The sequence below is a fragment of the Oxyura jamaicensis genome, chromosome 2, assembly GCF_011077185.1.
Source record: "Oxyura jamaicensis isolate SHBP4307 breed ruddy duck chromosome 2, BPBGC_Ojam_1.0, whole genome shotgun sequence".
Lineage (NCBI taxonomy): Eukaryota > Metazoa > Chordata > Aves > Anseriformes > Anatidae > Oxyura > Oxyura jamaicensis.
Window position 1 is genome coordinate 31,402,833 of NC_048894.1, and position 23,614 is coordinate 31,426,446.

At 35.2% G+C, this 23,614-nt stretch overlaps 1 protein-coding gene across 2 annotated transcripts in view; it reads left to right on the forward strand.

Moving 5' to 3' along the window:
• The window catches only part of AHR (aryl hydrocarbon receptor), a 63,615-nt gene extending 40,389 nt beyond the window's left edge, over positions 1–23,226 (forward strand). For both annotated transcript variants that reach the window (XM_035316840.1, XM_035316841.1), the window contains 9 exons: positions 54–169; positions 3,912–4,001; positions 6,204–6,327; positions 11,191–11,321; positions 12,218–12,420; positions 12,817–12,926; positions 14,342–14,483; positions 15,257–16,529; positions 20,103–23,226. In XM_035316840.1, coding sequence (XP_035172731.1) covers positions 54–169; positions 3,912–4,001; positions 6,204–6,327; positions 11,191–11,321; positions 12,218–12,420; positions 12,817–12,926; positions 14,342–14,483; positions 15,257–16,529; positions 20,103–20,258 — 2,345 coding nt within the window. In that variant the 3' untranslated portion in view covers positions 20,259–23,226. The remainder of the gene's footprint in view (positions 1–53; positions 170–3,911; positions 4,002–6,203; positions 6,328–11,190; positions 11,322–12,217; positions 12,421–12,816; positions 12,927–14,341; positions 14,484–15,256; positions 16,530–20,102) is intronic.
• The last annotated feature ends 388 nt before the right edge of the window (positions 23,227–23,614 follow it).

The following is a 23,614-nucleotide window of genomic DNA, read 5'->3' on the forward strand; positions in this document are numbered from 1 at the left end:
TCTTTCTTTCTTTCTTTCTTTCTTTCTTTCTTTCTTTCTTTCTTTTTTTGTAGTTGCATTAAAATCTTCAAACTCTACAAGACCAGAAAGAAATGGCATTCAGGAAAACTGTAGAACAGCAAAACTTGGAGAGGGGATGCAGATCCTCGAAGGGGAACTCTTACTGCAGGTATGTTTTGAAGTGAATCTGTTATATGACCATTTAAATTCAAGTAATAATAAGAGACTATATTTAACATACTAGCTATTCAGTGATGAGTTTGAAAAAGAAAGTTTTCCTGTTGTCACATTACTTCGTCATTCTCTTTAGGTTAATATTACGTCTTTCTTGCACTTTTTGCTGGAGGTACTAGTGACTTTGAAGAGTGGTTGTTAGACTGCAGGGACCTATTAACTCTTGCTTTAAGTCAGGTCTTAGTGTTGTATTTTTCCATCTCTTTGCATCTATTTTTTTTAATATTGATGTCTTCATTGACCTTTATTACAAAGATTGGTAGATAGGTTAGTCATGTACTGCAAGTCTGATGACTCTGTAGAAAAAAAAATTACTCTTTAAAAGACTTTAAGCTTGCTTGGATATTTTGAGTTCTCAGTGGTTTGAAAGAACCTGGAGTTTGTTGTGTAGGTTCAGGAGAAATGTTAAAGCATTTCCATTAACTTAGCAATATGAACTACTGGAAAAAATTAATGAAAAGTAGTGTTTTTAAAAATTATTTAGTTTATTTTAATATCCTAGAACGTCAAAACATATGAAATATGATCCAATATTAGGTCCAGAATAAATTCAAGAAATGACTAATATAAGCATTCCAATGTTCTAATTAGTTTCACAAAATATATTTCACTGCGACCTTCAACTCCATTTGAAATACGTTCATAATCTATTTTATATGCGCATTTTTCAAACTGACATACCAGAAGCGTCAAATTATTAGGTCAGTCAGAGGCAGTGCTTTACTTAGAACAAAATAAATTTGATTGTTCAAAGGGCAGAAATGAAAACAGCTTCTAAGAATCCCACAAAACAATTACTGTAAATTAATGCTAGTGGAAAATTGTTTCCCAACCAACTGAAAAAACTAGGACACGAGTGTACTTTTCTAACCTCAATAAAGTATGACAGAACTGTAACAGGGCTGTTAGAGATAAGCAGTTTTCTTTTAAATGGAAATTATTTTAAAAGGTACAGAATGTGTTTGTATTGGAGACATCTAATTGTTTGATATGAAATTAAGTTACTTTCCTTGACTACTAAGTTCTATCTATGCTGTAGCAAATGGCTTTCCAGTATGAAAACAAAATAGATTGCGTATTTATTACTGTAAATTCTGGCCCCTTGAGAAACGAGGAAAATTAATGGAGTTGTTTCATTTGTAAAAAAAAATATTTTCAAAAAATCATTTATGAAAATATATTAACAGGTAGACTTTTCTCAGGGAATATAAAAAATTAAATGATGAAAATTGGAATTATCTAGAAGATATTAAATAACATTAAGATGTAAATAGCAGTACCCATCTTGCCCTGTGCCTAAACCCAGAAGTCTTTTAAGTTATCCAGGTTTCCATAAACTACAACTGATGATGAATATTTCCTTATTATTCTCTGTTTTTTTTTGTAAAGGTGGTATGGATATATACCATATTGTTCTTTTTTTTTTTTTTTGTATTTATTCATCAGCTTTTTTTTTTTTTTTTCTAATTTCAGAACAAACAAAATTGGGATGTCTTTAGTTTCGAACATAAAAACTTTTGTTGAAAATTGTCTTAACAATTCAACGTATGGCAGAAGTAGAGATCAAATGCATTGCTGTGCCTTCCTTAAAATTAAGATTTATCTCCCTTAAAATTACTTAAATTATTTCAGTCTTAATGTAGATGTATAGTCTGTAGTAGTCTAAGCAAGTTTATGATAAAATATGCAAGTGGAATTCACGTCCTCAAAGAAATTTTTAAAACATCTTCGTTCTTGCTAGTAAAAATTTTATAATTGCCCTTGTGTTAGGAATATTAAGAGTACTTTTGTATAAACAAAAATATTATGTCCAATGCTCTGGAATAGTAGTCACTGTCAAATTTCATTAGACTTTTAAAGATTATTATTTTAGGATTAGATTTTGCCAAAATCTGCATTGTAACCAATATCCCATTTATTGGCATATCCTGGATACCTGCATATTGTAAGGGGCTTCTAGCAATGTTTTGTCTTAAATTTCTGGGAAAAAACAATCTTGTCTTTTACAGAATTTTTGGCTTACAAAAGGTATTTCTGCAGTAACAGTCCCATTTCAAAATGAACTGCCTAACAGAGCCACTGTAAAATGTGACTGAATTCCAGGTACAGGAGCTGTTTGCCTTTGTCACAGATTGGACAAAGAAGAATCTTTCCATGGCTTTGCATGAAACAGAGCAGAATAACTAATTTTAACGTGTGGTGCAGAATTGCACAGTGTACAATTCACAGAAGTTTGATATCAAACACTTGATGTGAAATTCACTGCAAAGTAGGTCAGCAGAGGACACAAGCACCTGCCATTGCAGATTTCATACTCTCTTGGGATTTGCATGAACTTTATCAAAACCAAGGATTGTATGTAACTGATGAGACAATGCTCTGAACCTCAAGATCTCTTGGTTTGACTACACTCTTTCAGATTTTTTTTAAGCTCATATTGTTTTCAGAAAAATTTAATCAAATGAATATATGGAGGTTTTAAAGAGCTTGTGAATATAAATGAGAATAGAGTAAGAAATATCTACAAATGAAATAGGAGCAATTGACAGAATTTTAAAACCAGTTTAATCAGATAGTTAAGTTGTCTTAATTAGACGATAATCATAAAAGAACAAGAAATAGTAAAACTAAATCCTGGTTAAATATGGAAAAGCAGCTATGGTGGTTCCCATAGTTATGGGGGTTAATGTATTTGGAAGAATGATGATGTTTCATAAATATATATATATATTATATTACAGTAACAAATAGGATATCCTTCGCTTACTTTATGTTTTCTCCTAGTTATGATAATTTTGCGTAACGAAGAGTTTTAAAAATGTTTTTTGATCATGCTGGCCAAATTCAACTTTGAATGTAGCTGAGGAAATTAAGTGGCACAACATACTTAATTCCGTCCCTTGAGACAGCCTTTTGTTAAATCTTGACTGAAATCCATAGAAGTAAATCAGCACCTTTCAGATGAGCTGCCAAGTCACAAATGTTCTGTTTGCTATCACAACAATCGCCATGAACCATATTGATTTGGAGTTCAGATAAATGCCCTTTGCGTGACTTTGAACAAGGAGCCACTTAGTCTGCTTCTTCATGGAGGGGGAAATCTCTTCAGAAACATTGTTTACTTGCAATAGTCGGCTTGTGCAGAGGTCTTCTATTTTAAGTAAGCTATAAAATGTTTGTTGGACCATTTGGGGCTCTTGATCGCTTGATTTCCTGTCCACTTAGGCCTTTCTGCACTATGAATAGAAGAGATTTGGGAATCAGTTTGTGATGCTGCTCCCTTTAATACTGCAGACGTTTGAACATCCTGAAGGCTTGAGCTACGCAAGCATTGTGAATTGTGGTTGATACTAGATAAATCTATAGATCTTCATACTGCTGCCCCTCATCTCCTATGATGAAGAGTAAATAAGTCATCAAAAGCCCTTGGCTTCTCCCCTGACTAATTCCTTGGAATTTTCCAAACAAACATTTTTCTTCTTTAGATGCGATTTTCTTTGTTGTATCATGAATACTGTAGGGAGAGATGATGATGAATCCTTCTGTTTACAGTTAGATAAAATATGTTTTTGCATGCTTCATGTTATGTGAGACTAGGGCATAGGTAGACTTATAGCCACAAAAATTATCTGGAATTTTGTCTCCGAGGCTGACAGATTGGTGTGTTTCCTCCCCAGGCATTAAATGGCTTTGTATTAGTTGTGACGGCAGACGCTCTGGTTTTTTACGTCTCTTCTACTATCCAAGACTACCTGGGGTTCCAACAAGTAAGTTTATTTTTTTTCACATAAGTTTTGGATAGTTTCTGAGGGCATCAGTACTCATAGTAGGGATCTGATTGTGTAATAAAATTCGCAGTCAGATATTTTGAGTTGGATTACTTTGAAACTGTATTACTTTTCTAACAGCTTACGTAGCCAAAATGGGATCTGAAGCCAAGCACAACAGGAATATGATTTCCAAAGCTGAGTTAGGCAAGATAGGAAATTCTCACACTTAATTAGTCTTTACTGGAACAACTGTTTGAAATTTATACTGTGGTGTTACCCAGTTTATGATGCTGAATTAGACGTAATTCAATGGGAAGTTAATTATTTTAATGGAAACCTTTCATACAAAATTAAGTCCATATGCTTTGAGGTTTTTTTAAGAATGTATTCAGAGATTTTTAGTAACTTTAGATTTTTTTTTAGTGTGTTCTCTATCCTGCCCCCCTCATTTATTTATTATTTTAAAAGAAACATTTGTTATTTACAATTTATGGTGAAGATCACGTATGGCTTTGCAAACCATGTATCAAAATAGCAAAGACCAAGATCCAGAGGACACATGTTCCCTAAGGAATGCAACTCCCAGGATTAGTTTATGTTAAGATGATACAAACTGTGGTGGTTCTTACCTCTGCATGGGAGATAGGGCAAAGCTGGTTAAAGAGAATTAAGTCAAGGATCGCCCAGTGATGCGGGCTTGGGCAACCTCTGACACTTTGTTCTTCCTGCATGCAGAAATCCTGCTAGCCAAGAGCCTCCTTCCCAGTACAACCCTTCTCTGGGTGGTATGGTGTAGATCTGATATGGAAGTTGCACTTGAATTACAGGGCATTGCATAGATGACAAAGTGAAATTTGATTTAATGATAAATACATAAACTGAATACTTTATGCTATGACATCAGTGTTGAATTACAAATGACCTCTACATTTACCTGTGGGCTACATTTGTTTACTGCACTTCTGTGGTGAAATATCTGTACAGAAACATCTATAGTGATCAATTTATATCTGTTTCTTCATTTGTTGGGTACTGCATGATGATAGATTCAGATGCTGTCTAAAAATGTGGAGAAACTCTGCTTGGTCTGCAATTTTAGCTAACTGATAAGAGTTAGTTGGGGAATGTTTATGTAAAAGAAGATATTCCAAACAAAACATTATTCCTTAAGTTACAGAGTCTTTTGGTGTTGGGAAATGAAGAAAAAAGCATGAAAAAGAAAAGTGCATAGACATTCTATAGCAATGCCAGTAAATCAAGTACACGATACAGAAGTGAAATCTTAAAGGTCCAAAAATTAGCATTTCTTGCATATTTTTTTCTGGAGAACATTAATTCTTTTATGAAGTTCATCAAGGCAAAGCTTGACCTAGGCTTCTGCTTTTGCTAGCTCATCTTAATTTCTTCAGAACTGTATTTTATTTAAAAATATTTTGTGTGCATATTTTTTTGATTGGGTTTTAGGCTTATGTAGAAAGTAATCATTTTAATCCCTCTCAGTTGATTGATGCTTTTCTTGAATATTGTGGGTGTTTTATTCCCCTTTAATTATGTGTGTTGTTGTTTGTTTGTTTGTTTTTTTAATCCTGGGTGTTGTAACTTTGTCGTTCAGATCACATTCCTAACCACGCAAGTGGTGTTGGTACGAAAGCTTAGTAATTACTGATTTTAATACATTCTTCTGGAGTGATAACGCTTTTAGGCAAACAAAACCAATATTCAAAATCTATCTGGCTTAGTTTTGAAAGTTCTGTTGTTCGGGGACTTTGACTTCTTTTGTATACCTGCAGTACCTGGAACGGCTCGGGTCAAAGTACCAGCTGGCAAGTATTTTATTTACAAGTATGTAAAATGAAATGGTTTAACAAAACATAAGCATAATAGTTCCAGGCTTGCTTAGGTAAAAATTGGTTTTAAAAATTAAAAATAAAAAATGGGGGGAGGGGTTTGAAGATAATATCTATATTTTCTATTATTACTTTTTGTGTTTGCAGTCATGGATGTGACTGATTCTTTCTCTGTGCTGCTAAAAATTGTTTCAGGAAGCTTTCCCATGCGCGTGCAAATTATGTTTTTATGCTATGTATGTTTTTTATTGCTATGGCAATAGCAATATTATCAACCAGACAACTCTCATCAAAGTCTCAGAAAAGTTTTATCTTTTTCTTTCTTTCCCTCTTTTTTTCTTTATGTATGTAGTCTGATATTATACACCAGAGTGTATTTGAACTGATTCACACAGAAGACAGACCTGAGTTTCAACGTCAGCTACATTGGGCATTAAATCCTGCTCAGTCTGCAGATTCTGGACCAAGTGTACAAGGTGAGAATGCTGCTAACTTTTATGTTTGCCTCTCCAATTATTTTTTTTAATGAGTCTACATAAACAAATAAAAGTGTAGATCCTTTTATATGAACAAAGGAAATAATAATGTATTTTAAATTTATTTAAATGTTATGGATGTGTTTAGCCAACAATGGGAAGTGCTATTTGTGCACTTTAAATTGCACTGCTATTCATAGGAAAGCATCATAAACATACTAGTTTTACTCTGAAGTAGAAAACAGTAATTTGGGGCATAAAAAACTGAATGTTATGCATGTTTGATCTATGTGCAGTGGTAAATAGCAACCTGCATGTTTGTGTGGCAAACAGGGCAGTAAGAAGTGGACAGTTTCGGTGATCTAATAAATGAGGAAGATGAGTTTTGTTTTGTTTTTCCTGTGTTCATCTTCAGTTATACCTCATCTTTAATTAATATATGAATGGGAAAGTGCTTTCTTTCTAAAAAAAAAAAAAAAAAAAAAAAAAGGAAAAAAAAAATCTGAAATCTGCTTTTCCTGATCATGACACCACAATTATTAGCTTAGGAAGACCAGTAGAGAATTGGGTATGAAGCTCTCCAAGCTGGTTGATATATTCCAAGAATATTAGTTAAAGTATTATATTAATATGGAATAGTGCATTCCTGGTTGTGGAATCACATACTCCTCCACATCTGCTAGTATGCTAAGTAAGCTGCTGCACAGACCACTACTTCTGGGAATAAAAGATGAAATAGATGAGCCTTTAAGACCAAGTATTATGCTGGCTAGAGTTTCAGGTTGTCACAATTTATCATGACTGATGCTTGTGTGACCTGCTATATTGAGAAACTATCAAGGAGAAATACGTTACCTAAATATTGGAAGAGAGATGTCTTGTTATAGATGACTACATGCAATAACATAAGCATAAACCTGCCTGATAATAATGACAAAACTGTTGAGACAACTGCAATGCTTAATTTCACACAACAGCTGTTTAAATATATAGGTAAAGGCCTATGTTACTGTAAGTTACTTGATTGTAGGTTGTTTTATAGTCCAGAAAAAAACTCCATATTATTTTTTAATTTACCATTTATAAAGCAACTTGATTTTAAACTGTAACAATTTCCCATTAAACGTTTTGTAGTAGTAAATCACAAACACTGTGATTTAACAGAAAAAAAATCATAGAAACCAGATAGTATTACTTGTTTGGCTCACAGCTCAGTGCGTTTCAGTTTCTCATTTAGCGGTCAACACTTAAGCTATCTGTAGGTCAATCTACACAAGCCAGGGGAAAACACGCTACACAATTAATACTGCAATTCAGTCTAGCAAACAACTGCTGGCACTTAGGATTCCTGTTTTTATGTGGTGGTTTACTATTTACCTCAGAGTGAAATAGTGTTCTGTGGCTCCCAGAGATTAAGCAAGTGTATGTGAATTTACAGAAGGTTGTGTTTGAAAAGTACAACACTAGGCCGACTAGGCCTCGTTTTTTACTGAGTGATGGGAGTATTCCAAATGCTGAGCAGCACTACAAACAAACGTTTGGTTTGTGTTACTAGCTTACTAAAAGCTGCTAAATTATTTTCATGCCTTCAGTAGTGTAAAATGTTAGGCTGTTGAGGATTTTTAAACTGAATTCAGATTTATAACTGACGATAACGCTATGATCACAAGGAACTTCCCCTGTTCCCCCTCCCCCATTTTTGTTAATTTAATCCATTTCCTTTGTAATGTATCCAGCAAGCATTACGTAGTTATTTATAGATATATTATAATTGTACTCAGGCTTAATCACAGATTCCAGTCTCAGTCTGGGAAGTGGCTGTGCTTCAGTTAGCCTGGACTGGTTGCTTTCCACTCAGTGCTCTGGTATGCCTCAAGACCACTGGTTTCCTCAGCTGTTCCTATGCCTCCCTGCTCTAACTCTGATTTTTCAGTCCCAAATATCCCCTTCAGGGCATGAAGTTTGGATTAGGTTTTAAAGTTCAGTTGCCAAGCAATGATCTGTAAGTCTCTGTGCTTTCCTACAGCAACTCAGTTCTCCAAGATCCTGGCACCAAGACCTCTCTGCTTCACGTCTGCCTGGAAATGTGCAACAGTATTCCGTTCACAAATGTAGGAGGCTTGGGCTTAAAGCTTTCTCCCTGCCACAAGGATCAGAAACTCCTACTTTGAGTGCCTTCCCCCTCTTCTCCCAAGTTACACATAGTTGCTTCTTCCACCAAAGTCTTGTTCCCTCTTGGGAACTGCCTGTTGTACTGAGGGAGTTGACGGACTTGAGAGAACTCAGATACGATATCAGCATTCAAATGCTAGCCATGTACTTACCAAACGAGTAACACCGAGTTGCTTTTCTAGAAGAAATATTGAAGGGCATGCCTATGCACTGCCGAGGTTTCTCACAGAAAGCCTTGCACAGCATTTTGGATTCAATAGCTCCTCTCAGTAGGCAATCCTCAGCCAGAAGATTTCTCTGAGCCGGAGGACTTACCAGAGCCCTTTGAGGAGCCTGCTGTTGATGATTTAAGTCTTTCCCTACATCCCCTTCAAGAAATTGCCCTTAATCTCCATGAAAGAATCTGCTGAACAAACACAAAGCCTTTAAGGCACCCTAAACTACTCAGTGTTCTCAACGTGCCTCTGCCTGGCCACTAGATCTTCCAGGCGGCTCTTACATAGACAGCAACCAACTGTTAATACTAGTTTCTCACAGGGATTGTAGGCTTTCTGCCTCACTAGCTGGAATCTTTCTCAGTTGTAGCTGGCCCTGCAGGAGTAAATACCTGGCAATAGCAAAGGGACGCAAATATTGGGAATACTTGGAAGAAAAGGTATTTTAAGGCGTTCCTTGGTGCTAATACTTGTGGAAAATGAATATTGTTATCTACAGTGTGATAACTATTTCGAGGAGACCTCGACTAATGGGATTGCAGGGATTCTTAGCAGTGTTGAAATCTGCATTTTTGAAAAAGGGAACTGGAATTTGCAAGCTGCTTCTTTGCTCTTTCTTCATTATCCTTGCTTCTTCAGAAAGCTTCTAATCCATTTCAGCATCTCTTGGAGAAGCACCCCCTCAGAGACAGAAGTGTTGAAAATTCTTGCCAGCAATTAGGCAAATCAATAAAAAGAAAAACAACAACAACAAAAACTTTGCAGCAGTAGGAAGTAAGGAAGTAAGTTTGCTTTTGTCAGCTGAGAACCATCGATATGACAAGGGAATTTGTTGTTTTCTGATATCAAGATTAGGTGGCGAACACCCTGAATGTGAATTTCTTTATCTGTAGGATAAGCTCAAAATGGTGGCCTTGGCTATCATGCAGTTCTGCAGATGACTGTAATTTCAGCACATCCCTTTTCATACTCACTAGTATCTATGGTGCCTTTTTTTTTTTTTTTTTTCCTCCGTGGCTGGAGGTCTGTTCATCAAAAATTTACCTTGTGTAGCAGAAAAAAAGGAATCTCCTGATTCCGTTGTCTGAAGAGCTGGGTGACTCAGCTTTCTTGTTGGATTTATATGTCCTCTTGATGAGCCATCAGTGATCTCATTTGACTCCAATTCAGTCCGTTGAATTAATAGTAGAGTAAACTGAACTGGCAGTTAGTCATGATTTGTTTTCCTTTGGGGTTGATCTGTCATTGTGCAAAACAGCTAGCCTATCCATAAGTTTTTCCAGCTGTCCAAAAGACAGAATTGTATTTCAGATAACATAATGTGGCTGGTAAGCAAGTGGCATGCTACCTCTAACTCAAGAAGGTCAATTTGGATTATTTCTGTGGTGGTCTTTTGTACAGACATGGTAATTAATTCTCTTACATATATAGACTATTTAAAAATTTACAGAGTTTTAACGCACTAAAACAATGTTTTTACATTGTTGTTTTTTCTTAATTTCTGTGTGTATGAATTAGGAAAGAGCATTTTGTGTTTTTTAATATGTGTTGTAAACAAGATTACTTTGCTAAATTTGCTTTAAGTAGACATGCTCTAGTATCTCCGTATATGTGGTCCCAATCAGAACATATGTATTCTATCAGCAGTTTATAGATCTACCTCCTGTTTTTACTTTATATTCTAAATTCTAAATATTCTAAATGCTTAAGTCTATTTCCTAAATCCCACTTAGCAGCACATGCTTATTATGAATTGGTAGAAGGCTGTCGGGTTGCTATCCTAGTTGTTAGTCATGAGTTTGGGTCTTTCTTTTTTTTTTCCTTAAAAATAAGTGCTCCAGGTTGTGGAGGCTGTGGAGAGCCCACATCATTTTCATGATTGACAGCTCAGAAGAAATATTTTCACTGTTTAGTGAAATATTAGCGCTTTTTTATTATTTTTTGGCATCTACTGAAAAGGTTGCTCAGATTGATGTATTGTAGTGATTCCCTAAATATGCTTCTCTTTGTTTATTACTACTGATGGCTTTCACCTAGGTGTCTGGACAACAACAGTTACACATACCATCTTTGATACCATCTTACTGACCTTTTGAATACTCAGTTCTTAGTTATTATGGCTGAAAATGCCTACTTTTCACTTTTGAAGATCCTGCCATTGCAGCATTGGGACTGTACTCTCTGGTCGTTCTGCTTTCTGCAACTGATTCAAAATCTAGATTTTTGACTAAAATAATCATTAAAAAAAAAAAAGCATGCAGTTTTAAAAACCTGTAAAACATAATCTCATTAGAAGAACTGATGCTTAACCTAGCATTGTAACTGGTAGAAGTTTTGAGAACATCTCCAGTTTACATTGTTCTTGCTCAGGTCACGACCTAAGGCTTTGTTTATGAGGCGGAAGATGATTTGTTATAGATAGCCTTCACTAGGTGTTCTTCTAAAAATAATCCGTATAAATAATCCTTTCCTGTAGGAGATAATGGCTTTTCACAGCCAGCAACCTATTATAACCCAGACCAACTTCCTCCAGAGAATTCTTCCTTTATGGAAAGGAATTTCATCTGCAGGTTACGATGCCTCCTGGATAATTCATCTGGGTTCCTGGTGAGTACGGAGTTACGTAAAAACTTCCACACATGCTGTAATCTACATTATGCTTACAATATGTACAGCAACTTACTTTATTTAACTTTCTGTTGATATCTGAGTGCTTGAACCAGCATATTTCAGTTAGCAATACTAAATGACAAGTAGGGACTGTATTCTTGGGTTCCCATTTGACGTGTTGTTAGAACTAGGGGCAAGTTCTATCATTTCTCATGACTCAGTTTTCTCTGTGAATAAGCCCTTGTGGAGTACTGTATGATTTGTGGATTAAAAAACATTACAAAGATTATTTTCTGTTGGGTTTCTTGAAGTAAGTTTAAGTAATTAACAGAACTATAGTTTTCCCTTACTTGGGAAAGTCTGTGCTTGCCTTTTTTTTTTTTTATATAGATACACTTTTTTGTTTGTGTTGTGGGTTTTGAAAGAAATAATATGGGTTTATGGTCCTCTTGGTCCTCTAAGTGACTTCTAACAAACGAAATTGTTTACATAAGATTTTGCAATTGTACACAATTAGACACTTTATGCTAATGACTGAGAGAAATTCATGAGAAGTTATGTTAATTGCATATATGTATAATGATATGTTAATTGGAATATTAGAAGATCCAACTGGTATTTGCTTTTACATATATTTATTTCACAAAGCAGCCTTCTCATTATTTCTTTTTTTAGAGAGTTTGCTAGTTATTAGGTCTCTAGGTTATATGTTCAGGGTTATAACAACCTTACTCAGTACTTGTTAGCTAACTTCTGTGTATGGAGTGATACAAAGCTTGAATCTAATTGGTTTTAAAACAAAGGATATATTTTACTTCATAACAAAAATATCTGACTCTTAAATACCTCCAACATGTAACGATTACTAACGGTTACTTTTACATCATCTTAAGGCAATGAATTTTCAAGGACGGTTAAAGTTTCTCCATGGACAAAACAAGAAAGGGAAGGATGGCACTACTTTGTCTCCTCAGCTAGCTTTGTTTGCAGTAGCTACTCCCCTGCAGCCACCATCTATCCTTGAGATACGAACCAAAAACTTCATCTTCAGAACAAAACATAAGCTGGATTTCACACCTACGGGCTGTGATGCAAAGTAAGTATAAATTATTCTGCATAGCACTCTACCCATATGCTGATGAGAAACATTTCAAACGTGGATTTAAAATGTAAAGCTAGTTACTGTTTCAGGCAATACTGATGATTGTTTAGGATCCATAATTGTTTTTCTCTTCAGCCCTGCTGAAGTAAGTTCAGAGAAGTGGTTTCTAGTAACTGAAGCCAACTTGGGGGACTAGTATAAGTTTTATGATTTGTTAACTGTTTTTTTTTTATTAGAAATCTCATGTTTCAACAAATGACTGATACTGCAAAAAATGTAGTTAGCACTTACGTCTGAAATGTTCTAGCCGTAATGAACTTGTGTGGCATTCCTTCTGTGAGATGGTTCATCAGCAGTGTTGCACATTTATTTATTTATTTTACCTTCCAGAGGGAAGATTGTCCTGGGATACACTGAAGCAGAGCTGTGTATGAGAGGAACAGGATACCAGTTTGTTCATGCAGCTGATATGCTTTATTGTGCTGAAAATCATGTCCGAAGTAAGCTCCATTCCCTAAGAAAGGCTGTTAAAAATCAATGCTTGGCTTATATTTACACTGAAAAATATTATGAAAGACTCTTAAACTTATGCGGTTATTAACAAAAATAATACTATTCATCTTATGTGATCTTACCCTTCCCATAAGAATTTATACTGGATAAGGAAATATTTAATATTCCCATCTAGAGCCTTTTAGGTTGTGTATTCCAGTTTTTGTCACATCTTGCTCTTCTCACTTCCGTCTCAACCTGACTTCTGCTATTTCAACACATCATTTGGGCAAATATAACTTTCCTTAGAAATGTAAGATTTTAAAGAGAAAAATATTCTGTTATTGAGCCCTGGTAGCTTGGTTTGATATAAATAACAGTATGTGAGAAGTATGTGAGAAGTAGGTGACTGATAAGTAACTATTTGGTAGACTTCTTTCTTTCCTTTTTTATTAGGTATAACATAATTCTCTTTCAAAGTTACAGAAACATCTTCAGGAGATTTTGGTGCTTCTCTTCTACTGTCTTCTCTTGGAAAACTGTTTTATTACTTTAGTCCCCATGTATACAATTAATTAAATCCCCTCAGGAGGTTAATTCTTAACCTACACTAAGCAGATTTTGTATTTCAGGGATAGCTCAGTCACTGTTGCCTTTCATTTGTTTTGTTTGTTTGTTTTAAGGAATTAAAAATTGGCAAAATAAGTGGTTGGAAACTTAGTTTGGAACCTTTGTCCTAGCAATGTTTTTTTCTCAATATCTGGTGCTAATTTTAAAAATAAAAACATAAATATTCTTGGTTAGGATTTGTGAACTTTCCTACTATTTTTATTTGATTTTTCTGTCTACAAAGGCATATACAAAATACATAACAAAATATATATAATATATAACAAAAACAATAGTATGTTTATGAAGCATTGCTAATAAAGTGAAAATGGGAGTGAAAATGGATTTTGAAGTATTAACCAGTCAAAATGTGAAAGAATTGGACTCAGAGCTAACATATAACATAACAGAGGCTAGCATAGCCCTAATACAGGGCTAACTCAAAGTTTTCTAATTTATAAATCAGTAGTCACTTTTCAGCTGTAAAAGAGATATAGGCTTTTGTCATCTACACATTTAGTAGTCTCTATTATAGCAGAAATAATAGATGAGGCTCTATATAGGATGTTGCCTGTCTGTAGTGGGTATCTTACAATTACTTGTAATTTTGGCTTTTATTTTACCAGTAAAAGATACCTTGAAAAGTGATCAATCATCCTGTTGCACTAGGAATACATTAGTGCTGTACAGAAATAGGTAAACGAGGACATGAAATTGTAAATTGTTCTACAGATGGGATTATTCTCATGACAAGACAGGTTTTCCTATTTTTGTTCACTTGACAGTAAATGGTATGTTTGCTCTTCAACTCTAGTGATGAAGACAGGTGAAAGTGGAATGACTGTCTTCAGGCTTCTAACCAAAGAAAATCGATGGGCCTGGGTACAGGCAAATGCACGACTTGTGTACAAAAATGGAAGACCAGATTACATCATTGCCACGCAAAGACCTCTTACGTGAGTCATCGTAGTATAAAGCAGTATTCTCCAGAAACTGAGCATTTTTGATCACTCTTGTTTACTGTCAGAAAGGAATTCTTTGTTTTTAAATAATCCCCCTTTAAATCCTGAACTCCAAGAAGAAAACCTCTTCCAATTTGCTAACAAACATTGGAAAGAATGTTGACATTTTGGTATTTACTTAGTGTAGTCCTTGTTTATGTGTGAAACTTTAGACATTTTTATTTCATATAAAGAGTAAGAGTACAAGCACCAAATTATTCCATCCAAGGCATTTTTAATTCAGTATCCCCATTAGCAAAAATTAAGAAATCCAGCTGCAGTTGTGTAGAGGAAACAATAAAAAACATAAAGAATTTATATATTTTGTAATTTATGGTGCTTAACTGAGTTCCATATAATATGGAATTTAGCATTATGATACAGGTTAAATGAATTTTCCCGGAGAGTCTGTAAAATGATTACTTGTCATGTCAAGAAAAACATAACATATGGAACAAAGCCCATTTATGTTCATTTCAGCCCCTAATGCACAGCAAATGGTGTATGCTATCTAGATTTAATTACAGATGTAGTATGTAAAGGTCATATTACAGTCATAAGCCCTTTATTTCATAATCTGCCTCTTGGTTTAAGTCAGCCAAGTTGAGCTGAAATAGTTAGGAATTTGAAAAATGTCTTCAATATTTATTTATTAATTCCAGAAGACAAAAAGATTACTGTAACTGTTGAGTACTGCAGTATTGTGCTATATATTGATTTATTTTCAGAGACGAAGAAGGGGCAGAACATCTACGGAAGCGTAACATGAAACTACCCTTCATGTTTGCCACGGGTGAGGCTGTTTTATATGAGGTAACTTTCCCAATGTCGAGCCTTATGGATGCTTCTCAGCCAAGGAATAAAGCCACAACAGGAAAAGGAGGTAAAGCTACGCTACACGGTGATTCTGTGGATCCAAACTCCATTCTAGGTGCCATGTTAAGGCAAGATGAGTCTGTGTATCTCTGCCCTCCAGCATCACATAAACTTTCCTTTGAGAGGAACTTCTTCACAGACAGCAGGGACGAACTGGGGAGTGTCGTAAGCAGTGACTGGACAGATAGTTTCCTGCCTTCTGGAAATCACAGCATCCTCAAACAGGAATTAACTGAGTGTTCCCAGGACAATAGTGTGCCGCTTCCTGAAGACAGCGCGGCACTCTTCCAAGATAACAAAACCAGTGATTTATACAGCATCATGAAAAATCTTGGTATTGACTTTGAAGATCTAAAGTACATTCAGCAGGATGAGGAATTTTTTAAATCTGAATTATCTGGTATGGATGATATTGGGGACATAGACATAACTGATGAAATCCTGACTTATGTTCAGGATTCCTTAAATAAGTCTGACTTCTTATATTCAGGCTGCAATCAGCAGCAGCCCGTGGTCCAGAATGCCAATTGCTTGGTACAGCAAGAATTAGATCAGCATCAAATTCATGAGCATCAGAAGCAGCGCATGGAGCAGCAGCAGCAGCAACAGCAGCATCAGCAGCTCTGTCAGAAGATGAAACATATGCAAGTCAACGGGATGCTAACAAATTGGAACTCTAGCACCAGCATGCCTCTTAGCTGCTCACAGCAGCAGCCCCAGCAATATGTATTCTCTGGCATGCATGCCACAACTCCTGAGTTTTCTTACAAATCAGAAGTAAGCAATTCACCTTATCCATGTAGGCAAGAGTTTGTTCCTTACAAGCAACCCACAGCAATGATGCCACAGCTTTCTAATTTTTCCCAGATGGATTTCCCTGTAGCAGGTTTTGAGAGATCAACCTACTCTGCTTCTTCCAACTTGGAGGATTTTCTTGGTTGTTTGCAGCAGGTCCCTGAAAATCATGATTGTGGGGTAAATTCTGAGTCGGTTATGCTATCTCCTCAGACGTGCTATGCAGGTGCTGTTTCTATGTATCAGTGCACACAAGAAGCACAGCCCAGCTGCATGGATCAAATGCAATATGATCCTATGATGGCAAGTCAACAAACATTGTTGAACAAGGTATGGTAAACAGCATTGTTATATTGCTTGAATCACATTTTTATTGGGTTTGGATGGCTACTGCGATGCAGTGTTTGCCATACTTGAATCACTGAGTTTGAAACTGGTGTGTTAGCAGTGAGTGAATGTCTATGTTTTATTTGTTCATTAGACTGAAAAGGGTTGCGTTTGGTCAAGTTTTTGTGTACGTATATCCACATCCTGGTAGCTCTCTTCAGCAGTATTAAAGCAGGAGTGAGTGAACTAGTCTATTGTCCCTACCAGTAATTTTCCCAGTGAGAGTAAAAAAAACTAAACAAAACAAAATAGATTGGGTCATAAGCTTGGAATTGGTTTATATACATTTTTAGGGGAAAAGGATGATATCAGTAGAAAAAGGGAGCCTTCCTCTAGCACAGATTACAATTTTAAGCACAGTTCTTCATAGGTAAAATTGAATTAAAAAATAAATCAGTTATTAAGGCAGTTCCTGATTTTGAATAACCTTTGTTGAAGTCTTTTAAATTGTACTATTTATTTCTGTTAATGATGCTCAAGCACAGAGCCACAATTCTTTTTGGACTTCAGTGAGTTTGTGTTCTAAAGTACTGATCCTGCTGTAAATGCTTGTGCATGTGCATAAGCATTTACAGAATTAAAGTATTAATTGGCATTTTAACCTACACAAGCCAGAGGTGAGGAATGTGAGTACAACATACCCAGTTTTTTTGGTATGCTTAGTACAAGTACAAAACATCCGTTTAAACTGTTTCACTAGTGGAAAAATGTAACTGCAGAATTACAGAAATTGAGCTAAAATAGTTCAGCAAGTGTCCAAGGTCTGAAATAGCATGACGTTACTTTGGCAAACTGCAGGCACAGGCTTGCAGAGTACTTGGCTGTTCATTGCATGGCTGTGGTCAGTGTTACTAACCCTGCATAGTGCTTGATAACAGGGATGCAAAGCATTTCCAAGATCATCAAAGTTCATTCCTGTAACAGGATAGAAATGTCATTTTTCCCGAAGCTATACTGGTGTGGCCCATTGGTTTTGAACAGCCAGCACCTAAGCAATTCAATTTTCTCCTTTCTAATGCTTGGTTTAAAATATATTTATTTTGTTGATTATTTTGTTGTTATGCTGTCATAATCATTTTTATTATGCCCCTTTTTGTTTTTTTTTCTTGATTACTTTATCTTCTCTATCCATAAAAAGTTTGACTAATGACTAGGACAGCTTTTTTGTATTTACGAGAATGCTGTGCTACCATAGTAACATTGCTTTTAGCGTGGTTGTCATAAAAACATGAACAAAGGCTACTTTGTGAAAATGTAGCCTTACTTAAGTTGTTCAGAGGCAAGTTCAGCCCCTTTTGCTGTGGTATACCCATGCTGAATGGATCTGGATGGCATTGCATAAGCAGAAGGCTAATGCAGAACTGTTGTTAAGTTGTAACATTTAGCTCCTTGTCATCTCCTGTTTACCTCTGAAGAGAAGTGCTGAACATTTCTCCAAATTAGCTTAAAATAGCGAAACACTGCTTGATAGGAAGGCTTAATGCTCCTTTGCTTTTTGTAAAAGAGTGATCAGAGATAGCTGAAAGCCATTTCCAAGTCCTAGTGGGGCTTTCTTACACCAATGAGTGTTGGTGGCTGGGAGGAAGAGACTGTTTGCTCCTAAACCCAGCAGCAGTGTCTTTTTGCAGCCTGTACTACTGCATACAGTTCACATTGAAACAAGAACAAAACACAACCAGCCACAGCCCTCTTGTATCAGACTGTACTCACTTTTGATCTCTATTCACACCTGCCAATTAACATATTTATGGACTGAGGGCAAAGTAAGGCTCTATGAAAGTAAAGATGTTATGTTGAGAACTGTTTTAATATAAAGAAACTTTTTCATTTTGCCTAGAAATGTCATTGCTGGAGGGAAGATAACCCAGTGTTTATTACGTGTACTTGTATTGCAGAGATATAAGAGGAGTTAAGAGAACTTTAAAATACGTGAACTCATAGAAATGAGTAATTCAGAAGTATAGCTACTGCACTTGAAATTGTAGTCTTTTAAAATGTCTGTGCCAAAGCCATGATGGCAAATAAAATATGTTTATTTATTGTAAGTAGAGAGAATGTGTCACTATTATGGTAATAAAGTTATTAAGGTGTGACTTTATTGGCTGCTGGTAACTTCAGTAACGCTGCGAGTAAGCAGATACTGGGTGTTACTGTTGGAGCTGCAGTCACACAGCCAAACCAAAGCAGGGCGTTCTGTGTGGCTGGATTTGGCCTACTGACATCAGCCAGAGGCTGGAGAGAGGACAGACATCTGCTACACCAGCAGGGATTGCTGTCCTTTCCACAGCCTTCTACCTCCCATCAGTTTCTACATGAAAAGATGGCAGGATTAGAAAGCCAGAAGGGTCTGTTGTGATCATCTGCCTTGACCTTCTGCCTAACTTGTAATTAATCTGTTTTACCAAAATTAACCCTTTCTTTGAACTCATGCATTCGTGGTAGGATAGTACCCACTGTAGTCTCCATCACTAAAAACATTTCACTCATCTTATAAAAAATATTGAAATAATATTATTCCAGAATTTATCCTAGTTTGTTAGTGTATCCATCGTTGTTAATATGACATCTTTGATTTAAAGCCAAATTCACATGGCTGTAGTGTAGTCATTATGAATTTTAGAACAACTACTGTGTGTTTTGTCAAATTTCAGTGTTTGCCTAGCAGGAAAAAAAAAAAGTTTCCACAAAATCAGCGTATCCTGATAGATGAATGAGTGAATATATAATACATGTTTTAAGGACAAACCTTGAATGAATGAATACTTCCAATATAAGCTACTCCCAAAGAGATTATGGAAATGTTCAAAATATTTTGTTTTATTTTCTTTGCATGACTGAATGGAGTATTTTGTAGATGAAATTAGTTTTCCAGAGCATGACAATAAGCATTACATCAGATGGTTAAAATAATCCTATGAACAATTTATGTCAAGACTGATGAAAGCCATTCATTGCTCTTATTTGGTGTTGTCAATATGAAGACCATTTGTTAAAAAAGCCTACCCTAAGATAGCTCAGCTCATGGATTGAATGCAGTACACTTACAAATAGGACTGAATGTGCATTCCTGGAAGAGCTGTAAAGTCTGGATCCCATTGCAGACATTAAAATATGTAAATAGGTTGCTTCTAAAATGTGACAGCTGGATGTGGAACTTCAGAGTACTCAGACGGTAATTTCTACAAATGGAAACTGTATTATGCTTTAGATAATGATGGTGTTTCTTTCCCTTGGCCTGCAGTGGGATTCTCACTGGCTTCAGCAAGGTTGGTTCCACTGGTGGTTCAGACTCTACTTTAATACAAATGAAGTTTTCATCATTCATCAGCACCCCCACCCCCCCCAAAAAAAAAAAGAATTTAAATAAACAAATTGAAGATACTCATTATATTTTAAGAAGATCTTATCAAAACTGTGCATTTAGGCAGATTAGAAAAAAACAACAACAATAACAACAACAACAAAACTAAATTAGTTTCCCATATTAACCATTTATATTGTCTTTTTTCCCACCAGTTTCAAAACGGTTTCAATGGAGGAAATGTAAATGAAGCATATCCCTCTCAGTTAGATGTGATCAGTAATGTACAAACTGCCACACATCTTCAGCCTCTTCATCATCCAACAGAACCCAGATCCTTCTCAGATTTGGCATCTAGTGGATTTATGTAATTCAGATCTAGAGCTCCATCTGTGACTTTGTCTGGGCATCAGGCTGCTCTGAGGAAAAGCTCGATAAGTCTATCTTTGAACATTGGACTTCAACAGCTAAATTACATTTTGAAAACTTGAGGTTGGTTGCACTATATGCTGGTGGCTGGTAATCCAAGGCCCTAACTTCTTAGGGTGACACGTGGAATTAAAACTCTTGATTAAAAGTATGCATGTGCTGTTTTCCATCAGATTGACGGTGTCATTCCAGTATGGATTACATATGTATTACAGACTATGTCATGCTATACAACATAAGATAAGGCAAATGGTTTTGTTGTTAGAAAAATAATTGGGCACTTTACAAATAGCATCAATGGCACAAGGAAGATGATTTCACACTTGGATTATTTCCAAACTTTATTTAAAAATATATATATATTAAAACGCTCTGAATTCATGAGAATCAAAAGCACTTAATTTAATGCATACTAAGCTTTTTAATCACTTATTTTATATTTAAAACCTTTTGTTTTAAGTCTCCATTTCTAGCACTTTAATAGAAGGCTTAATACAAGGATATGATATGCAACTTCAGGTTTTCTATGAAACAGATCCCTTGCATTCCTCCTTTTCTCATCAACCTTAAGTGCCTCACAGTTTAGCTACCTTGTTTCTGACAGGAGCTTATTTTAGCAAAACTCACTATAAATGTCATCTGTATTATGTGAACTTTTATCTAACATCTACAGTGCTACTGGCTGTATTTTTTTTTTTCTTCCCTAAAAATAATTTGTTTAGAGTATGTCTTAATTCTTTATCTGTGGATTTGTTACACTATTATCTGGAGCTATTAAATGTTCTGAACTTAGATCAGCTAAAGAGTTTCAGTTTATTCTATACTGCTTTTCTGCTTTCTTCAGGTAATACAGGGTATATTAAAAAAGCAGATTTTTCTGAGGGGGAGGAGCAGTTCCTCAGGATTAGTTTTAGATTATTAATGCTGAAAAACATGTGCCTTATCTTGTGTTAAAACACTCATAATGTTCTTTAGAAATAATACAAGGCTGCTCTATGCAAATACTTTCATTAAAATGGATATTGAAAAGGTTTGCATTTTAAACAAGGGGGAAAGGAGTCTCAATAGCAAGTGGTATTGACACTTTGACTGCAGTTTTCAATGTTCCTAGTGGGAAGGGGTCAGTTTTGGTTTAAACTTTATCCCTAGCAAATTGCACTGCGAAGGACCGAGAGGTTATTCTTTTAATGTATGTGGATCCATTTTAAAAGCTTTGTGCTAAATACAAAATTGGAAAAAGAAACAAGAAGTCATTAGAGAAATTCTGGTTGTAATAAGCTTTATTTTCAGGAGGAAAAAAAAAAAAAGGCAAAACATCATTTTTTTGTTTTTCTTTTTATCTGAGAGGATTGTTAGAAATGTAGACACCAATGTTTGGTGCAAAATAATAGTCTACATGAAAATACAGAAATGTGTATATGTTCAAAATATTTCTGTACTGTTGCGTGTTGTATAGTTCATATATAATAAAATGTCTTTGTAACATATTTTAAACCAGTTAATTTTAAAGTGTTACATCATTACATGTTAAGAACAATTTTATTACGTTTCTTATATATAATATAAAATGGCAATGTAGCCAGTTTAAAGCAGGCAAAAGTAAATCGGCTCCCTCCAATTAGTTGTTAATGTTGTTTAATACAAGGACAATCACTTCAAATTGGAATTCTTCATTCCTAGATGTAACATGTTTGCTTTGAGGAAGAACATGTCTTTGATTCTGTGATATAATATGCTAGGCCAAACTTAATTCAGTTACAACTTTTCAGATGACTGACTTCAGTTTTTCTAAGTGAAATTACCATATATGAAAGGGACATTAAGGAAGCAATTACTATTCAGGAAAAGCCCATAAAGAGATTGTGGGTTGTAATATGAGGTTGCTTTTTTATTATTATTATATAAACGTTTCAGATTTTGTTTTCAACACAAGACATCACTAAGCTTTAGTTAATGTCTTTTGAATTAATTGGTCATCCTGTCATTTTCTATGTAAGGTCTTGTTTTAAGCCAATATCTGAAACGTCTTCCGTATGTAGTTAGTGTATGTTTGAATTTGAACTTGAAAATTAGGAAAGAAAAATAATGCTGTAAAACCAGAAGGTTCAAAGGGATAAAGTATGTTTTACATCGTACAAACCAGTGTATGTTCTGTTTATGAATTTAGTTAAACCAAATACATGTCCTATCACTAAGTGCCAAGGATGCAGTACTAAAATTGTGCTGCCTTACTTACTGTAAACAAATTAGTTGTTTATATGCATATCAGCTTATTTTTTTGCATTATCTTATGTGTACAACATTGACTGCATTAGTGCACTCTTGATCTGCACCAAAGTGTACCTACAGTGCACAGATGTTTCTAAATTGGATCTCTACTAGCCCTTAAGGTCTGTTATAAGTAAGATATTAACCCCATGTTAGACAGTATTACTATCCATTTTTGTACAAGTTTTCTTAGCTTGTTTTACTTTCCAGTTCTTATCTTTCATTTGCTATGCCTGCACATACCATGCAGTACATCTTTTGCGTTAAGGTATGGTTTTGTAGCGTTGTTGCTGATCTTCAATAAAGTTTGTAAGACATAATATATGGTAATAAAATAATCACTTGAATGTAGCTGAAATGCATGTTCTTTTACTGCAAAATGTTTGATTTCAGCAGTATACAAAAAGATACGTTATCATACAGTTACTAATATTTTTTGAGAACTGGTCATCTGATAGTTTACAAAACTGTTGTTATTTATGTCACTATGGACTTTGCACTTCTCTGAATATAAGATGCAAATACAATGTGTATAATTTAGAGTGGTGAACAAGTGTGTATTTGCCCATGGAATTAGTATTTTCATTTGATAATCGCATGCAAATGAGTTTGTTAATAAACATTGTAAACAGTGAGCCACAACTAGCAGTTGAAAGGCTTCTGTTTTGTTGCCTTGTGAACAGTGAACTCGTAATTCAGCTGTACTGAGGCAGGAACAGATCTCTGCATAGATGCTGCTAAAAATAAGGTAAGCATTTTCTGTTTTGAGATCTGTGGCTAGCTATTGGTGACCTATCTGCTGTTCATTGCTATTTAGTTAATACTGATTTTAAGTTATGAAAACATTTTTTTTTCTAATTATTGATATTACTGTTTACTGTAGGGCATATTGATTTTGTGTGAGAATAGTCTTTTAAAATCAGTTACAGTACTAAAGCAGATGCTTCATAATTCATAATGAATCAGATGCTTCATAATTCCCCATTCAGTTTAGCAAACTTAAAATTGTTCTTAGGTTTAGTGACGTGAT